At 39.8% G+C, this 21,249-nt stretch overlaps 3 protein-coding genes across 4 annotated transcripts; 2 read left to right on the forward strand and 1 right to left on the reverse strand.

Moving 5' to 3' along the window:
* Positions 1-402: 402 nt before the first annotated feature.
* On the reverse strand, positions 403-2,916 carry LOC133731320 (uncharacterized). The gene has a single exon (XM_062158720.1). It carries the CDS (start codon positions 2,914-2,916, stop codon positions 403-405), a length of 2,514 nt encoding a protein of 837 aa, XP_062014704.1.
* Positions 2,917-3,674: 758 nt separating this feature from the next.
* Positions 3,675-14,216, forward strand: LOC133729449 (lysine--tRNA ligase, cytoplasmic-like). Of its 2 annotated transcripts, XM_062156982.1 has the most exons (13): positions 3,675-3,987; positions 10,864-10,929; positions 11,028-11,190; positions 11,278-11,371; positions 11,916-12,001; positions 12,112-12,203; positions 12,288-12,491; positions 12,598-12,880; positions 12,981-13,077; positions 13,174-13,333; positions 13,487-13,630; positions 13,729-13,797; positions 13,876-14,216. In XM_062156982.1, exons 1-13 carry the CDS (start codon positions 3,790-3,792, stop codon positions 14,077-14,079), a joined length of 1,860 nt encoding a protein of 619 aa, XP_062012966.1. In that variant the 5' UTR covers positions 3,675-3,789; the 3' UTR covers positions 14,080-14,216. The 2 variants fall into 2 exon arrangements, with proteins under 2 accessions (XP_062012966.1, XP_062012967.1); XM_062156983.1 differs by lacking the exon at positions 10,864-10,929.
* A 3,655-nt stretch (positions 14,217-17,871) lies between these two features.
* On the forward strand, positions 17,872-19,782 carry LOC133729450 (CBL-interacting serine/threonine-protein kinase 12-like). Its single transcript, XM_062156984.1, has one exon. It carries the CDS (start codon positions 17,966-17,968, stop codon positions 19,436-19,438), a length of 1,473 nt encoding a protein of 490 aa, XP_062012968.1. The 5' UTR covers positions 17,872-17,965; the 3' UTR covers positions 19,439-19,782.
* The last annotated feature ends 1,467 nt before the right edge of the window (positions 19,783-21,249 follow it).

Raw genomic sequence — 21,249 nt, forward strand, 5'->3', positions numbered from 1 at the left:
TAGTTTATTTAAGTGCAGATGAAAAATAATGTCACCAGTTGATCAAAATTTTGATTCCCATCTGGATAGACTCTTGCAAACATAAAACTCGATGTCACAAATGGTCTGTGCTAGCTACTGTTTTAAAAATTACTTTGTTTAAGGATAACTTCGTCTTGAAGACAATACTCATTCAGGGGGCTGGAGTCACTAGTTCTGCATGACCTATTTTTCAAGTTTTTGGGTAGCATATGAAATGCCAACTTGTGTACTAATGGTAGATAGGATAATCTCGGATGTGTAAGCTTTGTGATGAACTTAGAGCAACTATGCAGAAGGACAGGATATGAGATACGCAAAAAGGAAAATTACATAAACCAAATGCCAGTACAATTGTTTGAGCTTCAACTGTACAATTATTATCTAACCAAAAAGTTTATGGCCGCCTTTATTTCGCCAAACACCCTGGACGGGCAATCCTCTGGCGGAATTACTGAGATCTAAAACTGGTGCTGCAGTAGAGCCATTCTTAGAACTCTTCCCTTTACCTTTCTTCGAATCTTTCAATCGGACCTTGACCTGAGACCATCCATCATCCTCTTCTGCACCATTGCTTCTCATACTGTTATCGTAGGCATCAATTAGCTCTTGCTGCTTCTCAGCATTGGGGCACAGTCTAGCCAAGTCAAGGACAAGATGTAACAACCCAAACTGCCTCACAAAATTAAAATACACTTTTATGTCCACTAATCCCTGACTATACTGTACAGATATGTCCTTAAATGCAGTGTATTTGTCTTCATCAAAGTCGACAGCTGCGCGGATATTTTCCACCAAGGACTTATTAGCAGCTTGAAAATCCCCAACTTTCAACAAAAGCTCACTAGTTTGCTGGGGCAACTTTTGCACTACTTGTGCTGCAGAAACTGGAGGGAAATCCAAGCTGGAATCCAAACTTACGCACTTGTGCACTTCTGTTGATGTCTCTCGGTTCTCAACTTGAGCCTGCAGAGTGGAGCTTGCATAGCTGGAATGTCCTGCTCCCTTACCAAAGGCAATCTTGTTCTGACCACAACCTGAAACCTTCGGCCACGCCTTGTTCTGACTATTAGTTTTAGACAACAGCTTCTGAGATGAACTAGTAGGTGCTGCTGCACTCACATTTGCTTCGGGCCATGCCGTCTGAGATGAGTTAGTAGGTGGAGCTACACGCCCAGCTGCTGGCCAAGCCTGACTAGAACTAACAGTAGGCTTAGTAACTTCTGAGGCCATCCCTGAAACATTAGTTTTAGGCCACGGCATCTGAGATGAACTAGTAGGTGGAGCTACACGCCCAGCTGCTGGCCAAGCCTGACTAGAACTAACGGCAGGCTTAGTAACTTCTGAGGCCATCCCTGAAACATTAGTTTTAGGCCACGGCATCTGAGATGAACTAGTAGGTGGTGCTACACGCCCCGCTGCTGGCCAAGCCTGACTAGAACTAACAGTAGGCTTAGTAACTTCTGAGACCATCCCTGAAACATTAGTTTTAGGCCATGACGTTTGAGATGAACTAGTAGGTGGTGCTACACGCCCCGCTGCTGGCCAAGCCTCACTAGAACTAATAACAGCAGGCTTAGTATCAGGACATTCAACAGCCATCTTGCGGTTGTTTTGCCTACGGAGATGTGCTGCCATGGTATTGTTGTTAGGAAAACCATGATCCGATTCAGGTTTGGGTGTCAGTTGACTGCTGCTGCAGCCAGGTGCAAGCGGAGGAAATAAGGAAGAGTCCTCCAATTGCGCTTTCACTTTCCCACTATTTTTTCCCAAAGCTACTTGAAGGTACCTTGATGATGCTTCTGAATCACTTGAAGGTGTCCTTAAGGACTCAAGTGGCTTAATGATTGGATCAATGTCACTTGTATCTCCAAGTGATTCCGAACTACCAGCTTGCCTAGCGGATGATGAAGGATCATGTAATGTTCTATCATCAGCATTAGGTGTCTCCAAACTGCTTGCTTGATCATTAGAAGGATTGCCACGAACTCTTCTACGCCTACTATCTTGATCATTACTTGGTCCATATCTGAAGCTAGTTGGTAACTGGAGAGCAGCATTACGCTTGGAGCGAGACATACGCCCCCCATGTGCCATAGTACTGTGCTTCTTCAATTCTGCCTCGGATCGGAACACCACAAACTTTTTCTCAAGGCAGGACTCATCTTCACATAGAAAATGGTCTCGGCTGAAGTGCAACTCGAGGTCATCATAATTCTTATAATATTCATACTGTTCTCCAGAATTGCGACATAAGTGACACTTATAGTGACCAGTAGTCATGTGAGCATACAGTTCATTCTCGCCGTAGAATCCAATTTTGCAAAACTTGCACATAGGATGTCCCTTGAAGCCACCTCTTTCGCTCTCACTTCCATCAACTACAGAGTCCCCTGTACTTGTATGCCGTTTCAACTGTGCGTTAGTATAAAGCTTTTGTTCACATACAAACACCTTCCTCCCTTCGAAACATAGAGGACACATAGACAACCTATGCTGGTGGAACAAGTGAGACTTGAGCTGTTCAATGTTCCGAAACCGAATCGTCGATTTCTCCTCCATCTTGTCACATTCACTGCATGAAAGATTGCACACTGCCTTGATCATCTTGTAGTGATCCGCATCGTCGAAAAATGCTTGTGTGACCTCATGGTACCAATATGATCCACAGCGACCCTCCCTTGCTTTAGATGGCAAGTCTCTAACCATCTTGGTATAGTCTCCTAAAGCCTTGGTGACAAAAACGACGTTGGACTCGGTCTTGCAGATACAGCAACGGCGGTCCTCGCAGATGAAACGGAGGCGAGCCACGCAGGTGGAGCAGACCTCCTTATGGCCACAAGCCCCATAGGCAACCCATTCCAGGGTGTCGGCACACACCGCACAGCAATCGTCCATGGCTATATATTTGGAATTTTAGGCACGGCGGCTCTGCTCCCCCTATCTATTCCAAAGGCTTTTGTTCAGGGTGGTTCTACTCCCCACTATTTATACAGATTCAGAAAGGCTAAGGGGAATCCTAATTACCTTATGAAAAAAGTAAATACTTTTTCATAAGGTGACTAACAAAAATTGTACCCTTTTTGAAAGGAAAGGTTTTTGATGAAAGCTCCCTCTCCTCTCTTGCGTATTTATAGAGATTCAGACCTAAATGTAATAGGAAATGGAGGAATCCTAAATGTAATAGGAAATGGAGGAATCCTAATAGAATAATAAATTGCTCTCCCTTTCAAAAAAAAAAAAATTGCTCTCTTGCACCTATGACAATATTCTAAAACACTGAATATTCTAAAAAAAAAGACTGAAAAGGAAGAGTAATGTTTCAAATCAAAGAAAAATAAAAAGGTGATAGTGTAGGCTATAGTTGATGATTATATTGTTTGAGAAATGAAAAAAAAAAAAAAAAAAACCGAAAGAGATTGTGCAAATCTTATGACTACATACATATAATAGTATGAAATGGTGGAATGCATCGAGCCAAACATGACAAGCGAGAGGTCAAAGTCATGGGGAGAAAGGATGCGCGTGAGAGCTGTTATTGGTGATTTGTACTCATTTGTAATAAAATGCCCTTAAACAACTACTAATGGACTTCTTTAGCATTTGAAAATGCTGTCTTGGTCACCAAGTATAATATTAATTCTTGGTACCCAAGTTACAATAACTTAGTTTCCCAAACCAGAAACGGACCGACGAATTTCCATAAAGCCACAAGGAAAGTTACTCTTTCGGGTAAAAGAGAGACGACAGTACTCGATCAGTCACAAAATTATGGCGGGAGAGGAATCCACGCCGTACTTGGAAGAGCTCCGCCATCTCCGGAGCATGGCCAAGCACCCCAGCATCATCAGCCTCCTTTCCTCTGAGATTTCCAGTTTGGAAAAGGATCAATCTCCACCACTACCGCCGCAATCTTCACCACCGCGCCTCACCCAAGAGGCCACGTCAGCCGCTGAGAAGGCAAAGCAGGTATAAAGTTGTGAAACCTAGATCATATCGAATTGAACTGTCAAAGTGATTTGGCATCGTTTAGATTTCTCATGCCGTTTTTCTGCTGTTCAAAATTTCATTGAAATTTAGTAGAGGAAAATTAGTCCAGTGTTATAGTATATTGTATGAATCATATTGTATGAGTCATGTTGTATGAGTCATAGTATAAATGTCTATATCATGTAAATATGTACTTGAGTGTATAGAACAAAGTACTTGAGTGTATAACATAGGTATGAGGACTTGTGTAGCATAAAGTAAATGGGAAAGCAACAAACATGGCAGCCCTTACTATTGGAATTGCAGCTGTGATCTTTGCAGCAGCCATTGTTGATTTACAAGCCAAAGATCATGGTTACCAAATTGGTTTCCTCTTTGAGCATTCACACTACAAAGTATTTCCTATAAATACACCCTTGTATGAGATGAATAAACACAATTCAGATTCAATGATTCATTACTCTCTCTCTCTCTCTGTTAAATTATGTTCATACTTAAACACGTTATCAGCACGAGCTCCTAGCCCTTGCTATCCATACCGTGCTCTGCCCCTGCGTTCGTTCCTGTGCAGATCAGCCTGCTTGCACGCCCCGAAACATCTTGTTCAGAACCTCTGACTTTCTTCATCAAAGTTGTTCATCTCTGTATCTTCTATATGACCTCAAAGTTTCATCCCTGTTGAAGTCGTTTTGAGACCTATACACCATCCGAAGTGGGAGCTGTTCATCACGCTCATTCCTGTGCAGATCAGCCTGCTTGCACGCCGAGCAACGTCCTTTTCGGGACATCTAATCAAAATCCTTTATTCATCAAAGTTGTTCATCTATGTCTCTTATATCTGATCTCCAAATTTCAGCCATGTTGAAATCGTTTTGAGACCTGTACACCATCCGAAGTGGGAGCTGTTCATCACGCTCATTCCTGTGCAGATCAGCCTGCTTGCACGCCTAGCAACGTCCTTTTCGGGACATCTAATCAAAATCCTTTCTTTATAAAAGTTGTTCATCTATGTCTCTTATATCTGATCTCCAAATTTCAGCCATGTTGAAATCGTTTTGAGACCTGTACACCATCCGAAGTGGGAGCTGTTCATCACGCTCATTCCTGTGCAGATCAGCCTGCTTGCACGCCTAGCAACGTCCTTTTAGAGACATCTAATCAAAATCCTTTCTTCATCAAAGTTGTTCATCTATGTCTCTTATATCTGATCTCCAAATTTCAGCCATGTTGGAGTCGTTTTGAGACCTGTACACCATTTGAAGTGGGATCTGTTCAGAAGCGAATTTGCTCCAAATTTCAACAAGTAAGTTTTAAAGATTAAAGTTCCTGTTTTTGAGTTTGTATTCCTTTTCTCTTCTTTTCAGGGACTTGTAATCAAAAAGCGGAATTATAGAAATTCACGCTAAACGAACTAAGAGCGTTCGTAATCTATGAACTAAGAGTGTTCACAATATTCGGACTAAGAGCGTCCGCAAGTATCAATTTATGGACTAAAAGCGGAATCGTGGGGATTCACGCTAAACGGACTAAGAGTGTTCGTAAATCAATGAACTAAGAGTGTTCATAATATTCGGACTAAGAGCGTCCGCAAACATCATTGTTTGGTCTAAATCCAAATATTCTTGGAAATTGATTTCTTGGTAGCATAGCTCGGAAATCTTATTATTTTAGTTTTCGTGGAAGTATAGACTCCGAAACTATTATATCTTCTCTTCCTATTTTTCAGGATGTCGAATGAACCTAGACTCGACTTTCCAATGCTTGACTCAACAGGCTCGGAATACCATGGCTGGGTAACCGACGTTGAGAACCATCTCACTGCGAGTGGGATATTGCCCATAATCCAGGCACCTGACCAGGGCCTTGTGTTCCAACGAACACCCACAAAGCATGCTCAATCACTTATCTTGATGCGACGCCACATGGATAAATCTCTCAGTTAGAGTACATGTCGATCAAGGATGCAAGAGACCTATGGGTAGCGCTTTGGCAATATCCACAACGTGGGCAACCTGCACCTCAAATAAAGGGAGGTAACCACAATGACATGTGTCATCGATGTGGATCAATTGAGCATTGGTTCAAGCAATGCCATGCAAGTACCCAAACTAGCTGAAAGCTACAAGGAGTATAGGCAATTGAGAGAGCAAGAAACCAATCTTGCTGAAGATGAAGATATCAATCTTGCTGAAGATGAAGATGGTGAAGAGATCACTCTCACCACTGAGGACTTTAAAGCTGCAGATAAAGAGCACGAGGATGCCGCAGACTTTAATTAGAATAGTCCTTTCTATTTTCCAAGAACGGCAAATGTGCCTTAGTCAAATGACAATTGTATTAAAACTCTTTCTCATGTGGCGCATCCATTGTAGTATGATGTCTAGGAAAGTAATTGAGATCGGGGTACTTAAGCGAGCCTCGCTCCACCAACATCTCTCTACTTTCCTGGTCATATTTCATTGGAGTTACCAAACGGATTGAGTAAACTACAATTTGTCTAAAAATTTGATTTTATTATGGAATAGACTTTGGGAAAACTTTGATGTAATCATTGGTTATTTTCCTTATTAATAAAGTGTCGCATTATTATTCAATGTCATGGACATGTGTTAAATTCCGAACTTTATTATTTGAAAGGTATAAGAGCCAATGGTTTTCATGTGGAAACACATTGTGAGAATGGACAAAGATTCCTTTGCATTACCTCTAATGACTACGGACATAAACGAGTATTAGAAAAACTTATGTGTCGTTCTAGTGGGTTGTATACAACCACTATTCAAGTCATTGAATCAAACCATGTCATAAGAGATGACTTATGGGATTCTGACACATATAGGCTTTGGCAAGAACGTTTGAGATATCCAGGTTGTGATATGATGCTCCGTATATTAAAGACTTCACACGGACATCCATTCTTCACAACAAAAAGAAGTACGAACCAAAGATTGGTCCAAAGAGTTACTTCTAAAAGATATCATTCGTTTTGCAAAGCTTGCTATTTATCAAAAATAGGATTGAGACCATCCTATGCAAAGGACACTAAAGAAAATATACCATTCTTGCAAAGAATCCAAGGTGATATTTGTGGACCTATTCAACCAACTTGCGGACGTTTAAATATCTCATGATGTTGGTTGACACGCAAACACACTAATCACGTGTTGTTCCATTGTCCATCTATAAAAGCTGCTTATGCTATACTCATAGCACATATAATATGACAACGGGCTCACTCCCCGGATCATCCTATTTAGTCAATTGGATTTTGACTATGCTAGTGAGTATACATCGAAGATTTTCGATGGTTATTGCAAAGGGAGTGATGTTGGACATCACATTCCCATATACACACCTAAATGGTCTCGTGGAAATAACTACGATGGTAGTTCAGACATTGGCGATGCGTACCAATCTCTTTATATCCGCTTGGGGTGATGCACTATCGCATACAACTATGCTAATTCCTCTATGACCTACCGCCACTCAATGTATCCCTGCGTTACAGCTAGTGACTGGGTACAAATATTTTGCACTTACGCACATTCGAGTGAGTCATTTATGTGCCAATGTGAGCCATTTATGTGCCAATTGCGCCGCCACAGCGCTTATGGTAGGTCCTTAAAAACAAGTGAGCAACTTAGTTGGAATTGAGACTCCAACAATCGTCCGCCACTTAATGCCCTTGCAAGGCGATCTCCTTACCGTCTGATTTACGGATGTCACTTTGATGAGACAGTCTTCCCGTCGTTAGGGGGAGATAAGAACACGAATGTTCAGCAGGAACGACAGGAATTGTCGTGGTCTGTCCCCACTATGTCTCATCTCGATCCCTATTAAAGTGACGAGATCACACACATTTGCTGCACAAATGCCTGCAAGGAAGGACGTCCCTATAAGAGGATGTAGCGCCACCCTACACAGAGGTAGGCAAGGCGCCAACGTCATAGAAAGTGGCACTCTGGCGTTACAAGCCATGACCCCAGCTAGGATGCGTGGGAAGTCCGTGGATTCGAAGGATATTTTGGCATCCTTAGATCATCGACACTCAACATCCGTCTCATGAGTATCTTCTGGATTATGGTTATCGTTGGGGGACGCCTCAACGTCAGAACCTATTCCTGAGAATATAGAGCTCTATGAAAATTACACTAGTGTACATGAGACGTGGAATAGAAACTCCATCATAATTGATGATGTAGTTGCGCATTCTGTTGCGCATGAGTTTGTTGAGACCGATGATATCGAACCACGCTCCGTTGAAGCATGAATACCAACGTAGAGAAATTTAGCCTAAATGGAAAGATGCGATCCAGATTAAACGAAGAGGAAGGTCTTTGAGCCAGTGATGCCAACACCTCCTTACATAAAACCTATTGATTAATGGGCCTTCGTTAGAAAGCGTGTTGAGAAAACGAGATGGCAATCTCGCCTTATGGCGCAAGGCTTTTCACAAAACGCCCTGGAATTGACTACGATGAGACATATTCTCACATAATGGATGACATTACATCCACTACCCTGTCAGTTTGGTAGTTTCCAAATAACTGAACATGCAGCTTATAAATGTGGTCACTACGTATCTCTATGAGGATCTAGATACGGAATATACATGAAATTTCATAGTGAAACTTTATTTACCCAAATCAAGTGGCTCTAGACCACGGAGCGCGTTTGCAATAGAATTGAAACGCTCACTAAAGTGACTACTTGATTGGGAAGGGATATGCCCGTGCGTTTCCATAACAAGTTTCGGATTCTATCACGGTTTTCATGTTGGACATGATCTTCATTAGAAGCCTTTAAAGAGTTAAGGGAAACCGTTGAACACTTGAAATCCGAGTTTGAGATGAAGGATTTTTGGGGAAACACAATTAAGCCTCGGTTTTTGAACTTGAGCACCGTGTTGATAGATGCTTAGGCATTTTGACAAGGTCAAGCCTTCAAGCACCCCATGATCATTCGTAGTCTTGATCCTGAAAAGGATCCTCGTCGTCTGAATGGATGATCAGACGAAGATGTGCTAGAGAGGCTGAAGTGCCTTACTCAAGTACAATAAAGCGCATTATTGTACTTAGCTCAATGCACAAGACTGGACATCTCACTTTGCCATAAACTTGTTAGCTAAAGGTATAGCTCTGCGCCAACGCAACGCCATTAGATTGGTGTAAAAAGATATCTTTCGGTACTTGAGATATACGATCGATATGGGCTTATTCTATCCCTATAGAGAGATGATGGATTCAGATCCATCACACACCAGAAACGCCGCCAAACGCTGGCCTGCGTATTCTATCCTTACCCCAAAACGACATAAGTGTTTTGGAAGGTTTTTGCTGATATTGGGTATCTTTTGACCCATACAAAGGTCTTCCCAGACTGGTGAAGTGTTCACCATGGGTAAGACCGTGATATCTTGAAGGTCTATAGAATAGACCTTAGTCGCTATATCTTCGAACGATGCAGAGATTATTGCTCTTCACGAAGTGGTTCGTGAATGTATATGGATTGGATCCATAGTTACGCATGTTCGAATAGTTGTGGTTTGAAGTCTACCACAAGATGAGCCTACAAGCATTTAAGATAATGCTGCTTATTTTGAAACAAATGAAGCAAGGCTGCATGAAAAGCGACAACATCAAGCATAAAATCAGCAATAACAGACTCTCCTCAAAGATCAATAAGAGGGGGGGATGTCTACATATATGGTCTCGAAACGTGAAGAGTGTGTTGTGCTCTTTTTCCATTTCGACCGAGATTATTTTTTGTCCCACAGGGTTTTTATTACTCGGCAAGGTTTTTAATGAGGCAACGAGAGAAGCAACACGTTTGGGAGACACAAAGGAGATGTTGAAATCAGGGGGAGTATCCAGAAGCATACCCACTTGACCATCGTGTACTCTTTTTGTCCTTCGTCCAGGGTTATTTTGTCCCACTGGGTTTTGTTACCTGGCAAGGTTTTAACGAGGCACATCTTTAGCATGGTCGCCCCACTTATACTACATCCTGAAGATGTTTTGATTCAACATATATGCTTTTGCTCATCTTTTACCTTCGACCACGGGTTTTTCCCACTGGGTTTTCCGGGCAAGGTTTTGTTGCAGCAACTCTATTTGCATCCCTCTCGTAGACATATTACCTACTTATGATGCTGATAAGAAGACTCCACTTATCTCCGAAGCTGTGATATTACTACTCCACACTCATGCGCGTTGTGCTCTTTTTCTCCTTCGACCAAGGTTGTTTTTTCCCACAGGGTTTTACTACTTGGCAAGGTTTTTAACGAGGCAACTTAGAAGCGCACAACCTAGACAAATACTATTGACATGAAATATCCAAGGGGGAGTGTTATAGTATATTGTATGAATCATATTGTATGAGTCATGTTGTATGAGTCATAGTATAAATGTCTATATCATGTAAATATGTACTTGAGTGTATAGAACAAAGTACTTGAGTGTATAACATAGGTATGAGGACTTGTGTAGCATAAAGTAAATGGGAAAGCAACAAACATGGCAGCCCTTACTATTGGAATTGCAGCTGTGATCTTTGCAGCAGCCATTGTTGATTTACAAGCCAAAGATCATGGTTACCAAATTGGTTTCCTCTTTGAGCATTCACACTACAAAGTATTTCCTATAAATACACCCTTGTATGAGATGAATAAACACAATTCAGATTCAATGATTCATTACTCTCTCTCTCTCTCTGTTAAATTATGTTCATACTTAAACATCCAGGTTAATATGGGCATTTGAACCATTAGTGATGGAAATTAGTTTTGGTACATACTTGAATACAAAATTAATCTTATAGTAGAAAACATTATTGTAACTGTAAATTTCAATCCAGACTAATGTCACGGCAAGATCATGCGGCAAGAAATATGTAGCAAGTGAAGATGAAAAGGATCCGACGGTAAAATTTTATTCTTTTTCTGCTGTAGTTTTTCACCAGTTTCAGGAATTTCTGTTGGGATTTAGATACTGATCGAGCTTGTTTTGTTTGTCTAGCAGAAATACTATGAAAACAGGCTGAATTACATTGCTACCCTGAAAAATCCATATCCCCATGAATCCTCTGTTTCAAAGAGTATAACTGAATATGTGAAGGAGTATGAAGGCCTCCTCAAGGACCAACAAGGGGTGCATCTTGAGAATGTCACAGAATCCTTGGCTGGTATTCAAACTTTTATTAATTTATCGATTTCTGCTAGTTTCATTCTTAATTTGTTGACTTAGAATCTTGGTTTTTTTCCTATGCAAGGAATGGTCATGAAACAAAGATCCTCCGGCCCAGGGTGTTTCTTTTATGATTTATGTGGTGATCGAGCTCGAGTACAAATTTATGCTAGTGCCAGGTATTTTACTATCAAGTATGATGATTGGTTTAATCTGCTGTTTATTGTTGTTCTTCAGTTGCTGATCATCAAATACTACGTCCTTTGTGTATCTTTACAAGAAATAGGGCCAATAATCACTATTCTTTTCCTTGCTCACAATATGCTCGACCAACTACTATAGGTTTCTTAGACAATACCATACATCAAATTAACCCACCTGCATGATTAGAAAAAAAAAGGAAATGAACAAGCTAAGTTAAGCAATACAAAAGCTTAGGTCTTAGAGAGTTACAATTAATTAGGATTTTGTTGCAGATTTAAAGTCATTGTCCTATTAATATCAAGGTGCTCTGCAAAAGAAATATTTTGATCATATGATGGAGTGAAGTACTTGGCTCTTGTATATCATTTTAGAATTATAAACTAGCTCTATTTTTTTTGTACTTGGCTGATCTCTTTCATGGAAAACTCTGTTTTCAAATTTTCACCCCCCTGCTTAGATGCAGCTGTTTTGCTTCACATTAGATGTGACTGAGTTGACCCTTTCTACACTTTCATGCAGCAATTCGGATATGGATAAATCTGAATTTGTTAAGATCCACTCTAATGTGAAGCGCGGTGACATTGTTAATGTGACCGGGTTTCCAGGTTTGTGATGCCACAACTGTCGATGTTCATTGTGTTTATTGGGAGGGCATTGTTTTCACTGTTCTGCATTACACAATTTTCTGTTCTGTTTCTTACTTCCATTCTCATAGGTAAAACAATGAGTGGCCAGATCAGCATTTTTGCAAGATCATTTGTAGTCTTAGCACCTTGTCTCCACATGATGCCTACTGTCAATCCAAAGGTGAGCCATGTTTGTTTTCTGATCAGTTTAATACTGGCTGAGCTAGTATATATCATGACACATATCATTTCTTGAATTCTGTAGAAAATAACTGAGGAAACTGAAGAATGGGGTCCCGGACGTCCCAGGAATCCTGAAACATACAGTTTAAAAGACCAGGAAACTCGCTATCGTCAGCGTCACCTGGATTTAAGGATAAACCCTGATGTTCAACGTATAGTGGTGGAGACCAGGAGTGAGATCACTTTCTATATTAGGAGGTTTCTTCATAGTCGTCAGTTCCGTGAAGTTGGTGTTTCTTAAGCCTGCTTTCTCAATTCACTTTGTTTCCATGGCCATTTGCTAATGGTGCTGCCTCTATAATCTTTTCTCTTCTATTTTTTCCCACCTTCAGGTTGAAACTCCAATATTGAACACGACTGCTGGTGGAGCAACTGCGCGTCCTTTTATGACGCATCACAATGAACTTGACATGCAACTTTACATGCGCATTGCACCCGAACTCTATCTTAAACAGCTAGTTGTTGGTGGAATTGAACGCGTTTTTGAGATAGGCAAACAGTTTAGGAATGAGGGTATTGATCTGACACATAATCCTGAGTTCGCTACCTGTGAATTCTATCAGGCTTATGCAGACTATAATCACATGATGGAGCTCACTGAGGAAATGTTGAGTGGTAAGGCCAAAGTGATGCATATGTCTCAAATATGTATTTCCTTGCTATTTTACGTTCAACACTACTTGGATTTGTTTGCTGACACATTGAATTTGAATAGGAATGGTCAAGGAACTTACAGGTGGATATAAGATTATGTATCATTCAAATGGACTTGATAAGGATCCAATTGAGATAGACTTCACACCCCCTTTCAGGTATGTAAATCATAAGCAGTGATGTCTATACATATCACAACTTAAAACATGTGCAAAAATAATGTGTGCTGATTTTGACTGGTGATCCTGTTGCAGACGGATTGACATGATTGAGGAATTAAATAAGATTGCAAATCTTGAAATAAATCCGGAGGATCTCTTCAGTGAGGAAGCTAACAGTGATCTGAAGGTCGCGTGCAAGAAGTATGGGATCCAATGTCCACCTCCTGAAACAACAACTCGTTTATTGGACAAGGTAAATCACAAGGAAATATGATCGGAAAAAAAAAATTAATGACTTAATACCCTCATTGTAGTTTCATTGTTCCAATGGAGTTTTCTTATGTTGAGCTGATCTTGGTTGATTGTCAGCATTTTTTATGCCATTAATAAACTCTCTTCTCTGCAGCTTGTTGATCACTTTTTGGAAGAGCAATGTGTGAATCCAACATTTATAATCAACCATCCTGAGATAATGAGTCCATTGGCAAAGTGGCATCGATCAAGACCTGGCTTGACAGAACGCTTTGAATTGTTTGTCAGCAAGCATGAGGTAAGCTTCTGATGTATCAACTGAACCCCTTAGTGAATTATTAACTTTACGTATCTACAATAATGCTCCTTACCACAAATGTTGTGCTACTCCCCCAGCTTTGTAATGGATACACTGAACTGAATAATCCTATTGTCCAACGCCAACGATTCGCTAATCAACTCAAGGTATCACTTAACTAACAAACTATTCCGTATCTCAATTATTGGTAATCTTTTCCTGAAGAGGTTCGATTTGAATTTCAGGATAGACAATCCGGTGATGATGAAGCAATGCCTTTGGATGAAGGGTTTTGTAGAGCTCTTGAATATGGCTTACCTCCAACAGGTGGTGTGGGAATTGGCATTGACCGCCTTTGTATGCTTTTAACTGATTCTGTGAACATTAAGGAAGTCATCCCCTTCCCAACCATGAAGCCACAGGATCAGCCTTCAGCTAGACCCAGCTAGAAGTACTAATTCTTATAATTTGCAATAACTCTCTTGACATAATTCAAGAAGCTCTTCGTCGCGCTGGTGTGTAAATATGTAGTGTTTAAGAATAAGAATACTCCACTTCCTTTAAATCAAGTTTGTGTTTGACATGAGATTTAACGTGGTTCGGCAAATTTTCCTGCCTACGCCCACGGTCCACCCAAGATATATGTTCTTTCACTATGAGAATAAAACTAATACAAGACACACGAGTTAAATCTCATAACCTAAATCCCAAAATCCTTATACACCCTCACTCATAGACTACCCAAGAACACAATATCTCACCTAACAGAATTTCCCTCTTAGCACTTCTTTTCTCTCTCACTCTCATGCACAACCCACAAACTATTTATGTGCTTGTTAGATGCTTGCTTAATAGATCTTGCTTGCTACACATATATATAATAATGTTCACCCAGTCAGTTACTAACCAAATAAATTGTGCTCAACCACCTTGAGTGTAAATTCAATGGTGGAGAGAATTATTATTAAGTTAATTGTTTTATTTTTCACCATTAGATTTATATCCAATGATGATTGAGCACAATTTATTTAGTCAGCAACTGACCTGGTAAACAACACTTACATATATGTAGGCGTACCAAGAGCAATGGGTGGCAAGTTTCCCATCTTGTGAATATATAACGTGGAGCAACAAACAAAGACCAAACTAGTCTTCATTCAACATGCCACCTCCATTAATAGCTTACAACAATTAATACATTCACATAACTATTTCACCTTGCCAATTTATCCACATATGCACTACGTGAAACATGCAACAATGTTTTCTACACCAACTATGTTAATTGTCAAACATAATTGCCACGTTAATACCTGTACGTGGATCATTACTTCTTTTTGGATGAGGATGAACATCAATCTCAACAGTTCGGAGCTTTAGCAGTTGCTCCTTTACGTTTCAATATTCTGGCATGAAGTTTGAAGCACATGAGATGAGATCAGCAGAAAGGAAAAATTATGCAAACCAAAAATGCAGTGTGCCTATATGTGCCATGCCGGTACTAATGGTCAATTACACCATCAGTTCTTATCTTCTTATCCACAGCCTACCATTAGGTCATAATTCATAAGCGTTAAAAAAAAATTGCGGAACAAAAGAGAGATAGACAAAGCCCCAAAATCCTGAAACTTGAAAAACCAGCAAGCATCAGCAAGAGAGATATATCCTAATTACTCCAGAATCTATTGTTCCAAAAAAAAAAAAAACTCTATTCTTATCCTATGTGAAATGTAATGACATAGAGATCGGTATGTAAACATAGTATCTATTTTGACACGCTCGAATGACTCATTCTCATAATTAGGATATATATAACCCTATTCCGATCTGGTCTGGTATGGAATGAACTTATAATCATGGAATCAACATACTCCAGAATCTTAATAGGAGGAACATAGTCAAAATTAATTTACATTTTTCTTTTTTCCCATTGACAGTTGCTAACTTGCTACTAGCTAGCTAGCCAGGTCCCAAAGAGAAGAAAACAGAAGAAATGCATTGTAGAGATGAGGCTGTTCTGTGATGAACTGTACAACTTGAACATTTCAAGTTGAAGAAATATATTTCATTTTAAACAAACAATTATTTGATTCCCAGAAGTTTGGTAAACAAATTATGAAGATTATAAATTCTTTTCAAAACCTTGGTAGGCACACTTCCAATCATTCATATATGCACTTCATCCCTTCATCATCAACAAAAAAACCCTTGAGGCCCTCCACCCACATGGACTTGCAATCATCAAAACTTCAAGGGCCAATATTCCCAGAAAAAAAAAGGTTTGCTAATAAATATTTGATAATTATAGTTGCTTGTTCATCTTTTCTTTATTAATTCCGTGCCGTACATGTGTAAATCATCACCGACCATCTAGTTGACTTTTTGCTTCATCAAGTGAGTCAAAGGATGAGTTTGATTGGTCAAGTTCATGGTCTTGTTAAAGTAATTATAATCGACGGCTTGGAACAGTTGAGGTAGGTTCGGTTACGTGTGATTGGGTTCATTGGAATAGAGGGGAGGCGTGATTGCCTACGTGGGATGCACGCATACGCGTTGCCACCAGCATTGAGTACGCAACACGTGGTGGCAATTAAGTGGCTCTAAATTATTAGTTGGAAATTAAGCTAAGGAGTCTTACTTAATTTTCAACATGACTCATCGAAAATAGGAAGAGCGCTTGAAATTAAAGTTATAAGGGCCAATTACAAAAGCCTCTTAAATATCTCCCTATAGTGTTGGTTCAATAAAATTCTTCTCTGTTTTCAAATAAAAAGATAAATTCTTTTAACGCGTAAGGTTTACAGTTGTAAACTTGTAATGATAACATGTCTTCACACTTGTACGTTTACAATAAAAGTTTGATCGTACAAGAGTATGACTATTAGTTTTAATGATAAGTTAGTGGTTAGATTAGTGAGACTACTTCTCATTAATCTAAGTATTAAGTCACTATCAGCAACTAATTAGTATAATGGTCCCTAATTTTTTCTTCTTTTAGAATATAATGTTGTCCTGTTATGACAATAGCATTTTACATAAAAATTGACGCCAACAAAAATGTTGTGCGAGCAGTTTGTGACCACTACCATAATAAGGTTAAATTGATGACCAATAGTTAAACAATCATATTAATTTTAATACATCTGTTGGTAAGTTGCTAGCAAACATTAGGAAGTTGGACGACTATGAATTTATAATGTAGAAATAACGCCTTATAATATTGCATTCATATCACAAGATGGTGCGCACAATTAACGATCAAGAATAATGATGCAAGAAAAACAATAACACAATGAAATTAATGGTACAAAAATAATTTATTCTAATCGTTCTATGCAATGTCTCTGATGTTAACTCATTTTAGTATCTCAACAATTAACATGGAGAAACACACAAAACTTTGACTCGTTAAAAAAGTTTGTATGTTTCATTAGAGAAATGAACGTTAACATTTAATCTCTCAAGCAGTGCAAGATGTAGTTAAGGGTAAGTGGGGATATGAACTCTATTAGATCTTCCTATGTTTGCATAAGCTCGATAAACCCTAAGACTCCAATTGCAAAAAAGGAGTCTTAGGGTTTATCGAGCTTATGCAAACATAGGAAGATCTAATAGAGTTTATGTGTTCATATCCCCACTTACCCTTAACTACAATTGCAAAAAAGCAAATCTCGATAATCCTGGAGGCACCTATTTGTTTGGCAAGTGCCAAAACTATTCAAATATTAGGACATCTGCATTTAGTAATTGAAAATAACGCTCTAAATTTCAAACACCTCATAATGACATATTTAGAAATCTTTCTTTTTCAAAAAAAAAATTTATAAAAAAAATTAGATATATAAAAACGAATTATTACACTCCATATACACTAAAAAAAACCGAAACACGTAAAAACTAAACTTTAAACCTATCAAAACACAAAACGTGCATTATTTTCGAAACAAAGATCTCAATATACAACAAAATAGTCATAACCTTAATTAGTTACCCCATAGAGTAACAAAATCATTAGGAAGATCTAGGCATAAAGAAAAAAAAAAGGTTATAAAATTCAAACCGTAGACATCCCCCAAGATTTTTCTTCCTATATATTTTGCAAACGTCTCTACCTACATACCTGGCAACAACATTTAACTAACTCAAAAAAAAAAAAAAAAAAAAAAAAACAAAAACAAGAAAAACTAGTGGAGGAGAAGGGCGGTATATTCCCCTTACTATAAAAGAGCATCTGTGTAAAACAAACAAACAATACTCAACACCACTCAAAAAAAAAAAAAAAAAAAAAAAACACAAATCTCATTCACGACGGGCCACCCCATTCCGCCGTCAGGAATGGCTGAGCTCACCCAAAACGGCGCCGTCTCCTCCAACACGTCGAAGACGAAGAACAACCCGCTCCTCCTGGGCCGCTTCGAAATCGGGAAGCTCCTCGGCCACGGCACCTTCGCGAAGGTGTACCACGCCCGCAACATCAAGACCGACGAGGGCGTCGCCATTAAGGTGATCGACAAAGAGAAGATCCTGAAGGGCGGTTTGATCGCCCACATCAAACGCGAGATCTCCATCCTCCGCCGCGTCCGCCACCCCAATATCGTCCAGCTCTTCGAAGTAATGGCCACCAAGGCCAAGATCTACTTCGTCATGGAGTACGTCCGCGGCGGCGAGCTCTTCAACAAGGTCGCCAAGGGCCGCCTCAAGGAGGAGGTTGCCAGAAAGTACTTCCAGCAGTTAATCTCCGCCGTCGGATTCTGCCACGCCCGCGGGGTCTACCACCGCGACTTGAAGCCCGAGAATCTACTCCTCGACGAGAACGGAGATCTCAAAGTTTCGGATTTCGGGTTGAGTGCCGTCTCGGACGAAATCCGGCAGGACGGCATGTTTCACACGTTTTGCGGGACCCCGGCGTACGTGGCGCCGGAGGTTCTCGGCCGGAAGGGGTACGACGGAGCCAAGGTGGATATTTGGTCCTGTGGAGTGGTTTTATTTGTGCTTATGGCCGGGTACTTGCCTTTCCACGACCACAATGTCATGGCCATGTATAAGAAAATTTACAAGGGAGAGTTTCGGTGTCCCAGGTGGTTCAGCTCCGAGCTTGTCAGGTTGCTGACTAAGCTTTTGGATACGAACCCCAATACTCGGATCACCATTGCGGAGGTGATGGAGAATCGGTGGTTTAAGAAGGGTTTTAAGCATATTAAGTTTTACATTGACCATGATGACAGGCTATGTAATGTTCATGAGGATGAGGAGGATGATAGTGATGCCAGCTCGGTGATGTCTGATCAGTCGTGTATGTCGGAATCCGAGGCCGAATTTGAGACCAGGAGAAAGCTTACATCTTTGCCGAGACCGGCGAGTTTGAATGCGTTTGATATAATATCGTTTTCGCCGGGGTTTGATTTGTCTGGCTTGTTTGAGGAGCGCGGGGAGGAGGCTAGGTTTGTGTCGGGTGCTCCGGTTGATAAGATAATATCGAAATTGGAGGAGATTGCCAAAGTGGTGAGCTTTTCGGTGAGGAAGAAGGATTGCAGGGTGAGCATGGAAGGGTCTAGAGAGGGTGTGAAGGGGCCGCTGACCATTGCGGCTGAGATATTCGAGTTGACACCGTCGTTGGTGGTGCTTGAAGTGAAGAAGAAAGCAGGGGACAGAACAGAGTATGAGCAGTTTTGTAATTCGGAGTTGAGACCCGGGTTGCAGAATTTGATGATTGAGGACTCTGCTGCAGGTTCTCTTGCTTCAGGAGGTTCCGTTGTTTCAGTAGGTTCTCCGTCTTCAGTTCATCATCTACCTTCGGATACTGAATAAGGAGGAAGAGAATGGAATTGGGTATTTTTTTTCTGTCTCTTCTCTAATTTGCTAAGTGAGGCCTCTGTAAAGTTTCCTCCTTTGTTGTTGATTTATTTTGTTTTGGGAATAGGCGAGCTCTAGATATTACTTCTATGTTATTGTATTTCCTGTTCGTTTATCAAGAGAGCCTAGATTAGAATTACAGAGAATGGAATGCGCATCTCTCTAGTTTATCTCGGAATTTTGGTGGATGGATGATTGTATATGCTTACATTAAGCTTCTATATGCTTACATTAAGCTTCTTCTACTTCATACTAACATAAATTCGTTGGATACCTGAGCTTTAAGGCTCTTTCTGCTACTCATTTAGCCATGGGTTTTACAATGTTTGCTGCTCTTTGTGGCATTTTTTGGTAATCTGTTTTTTTTTTTTATGAGAATGCAAAATGTAGGTGCTGAGTTGCATTTTGTTGGGTTTTCCATTTTCCTTCTTTTCTATTTAGTGCCATGTTTAGGTGAAACGTTTGTTTTCATATGAGAGGCATGGAGAAGTCAGTTTCATTCATCACCTAAATTAGGTGCAATTATGGTCATCAGGAAGGGTGTCAGTAAGTGCTGGAAACTTTTGGATGTAGACCAGTTAGGGGATGTCTGAAATCTTGAAAAATCTAATAGTATATTGTTTGTTTCATAACTGCATAATTTTGCATTCAAATTTAGTATACGAGATCATTTCCAAAAAAAAATTAGTATACAAGAGTCTTTTGTCTTTTCTTTTTGGCCAAAATTGAAGACACAGTTCAGACTTCAGTGAGATGAGATTGGGTAAAGGCATGGGCACATTTTGGTTAAGGTCATCTTGAAAACCAAGAACACATTAAGCTGTTGTGGCTACTTGATCTTTGTATTACTGATTCTGGCTTGCTTGGAATTTGCCTTTTTTTTTTCAATTCTGTTTGTTTGTGATGGCAAACTACCAGTTATATTTGGTGAACAAGTTTTTGCCCTTTTGGCATTATTCTCATTTTGTCGAATTCTGGAGCTGTTTTCTTCAGTTTTGAATAAGGGGTTCTGACGTCTGCAACAAAAGTCGTCGTATTAGCAAAATATGCATGTCACAATTTTCAATCTTGTGAGGGAATTGTCATCTTTTGTTTGCCGTCGACAAATATAGGATTATATGTTAAAGAAAAATCGAATTTGGGTCGGCTCGTTTGATTTGCCTTTCAAATTTGTATGCTAACACTGGTCGACATTGATAAGCTGACTAAATCAAATGTTGTTTTATGGTAATAGAGCTTTGAACCTCAGCACTTGGTCATTTTACTGATCCATCACACATATCACATATGCCTCTTTTTGCTTAGAGTAATAATAAGAAAATCCTCATACGTAATATGAAATGCTAGCATCTTCCTTTATTATTCGCGGTCTAAAAATAGACTATTTTCACCAACTCGTTTAATCATCCAATTATTTTGGTAAAAGTTATTTGAAAAAAAAAAAAGTGTTATTTATATTAAAAAGTTACCAAAAAACAAAGAGTTTCAAACTTGCGACCATGAAGATTGGATGTCGTCGATGAACAAGGTTGAGATGAGAAAATTGTTAGCATTTCTCTTTTACCAGTACCAGGAGCTACCACGACCTCGACCATGACCACTGGTTAATTTTAAGAGTTAATAAAGAATCTGATGCCGCAGACATTAGTTAACTATCCTAATAAGAAGAAACTTAGAAACGTTAGTTAAACATGTGACTAGGTCTATCTATATTACGCATGCGAATCTACAAAAAACTGGTGGTGAATGACCGACTGGTACAAGTT

Source organism: Rosa rugosa, chromosome 2, assembly GCF_958449725.1.
Source record: "Rosa rugosa chromosome 2, drRosRugo1.1, whole genome shotgun sequence".
Lineage (NCBI taxonomy): Eukaryota > Viridiplantae > Streptophyta > Magnoliopsida > Rosales > Rosaceae > Rosa > Rosa rugosa.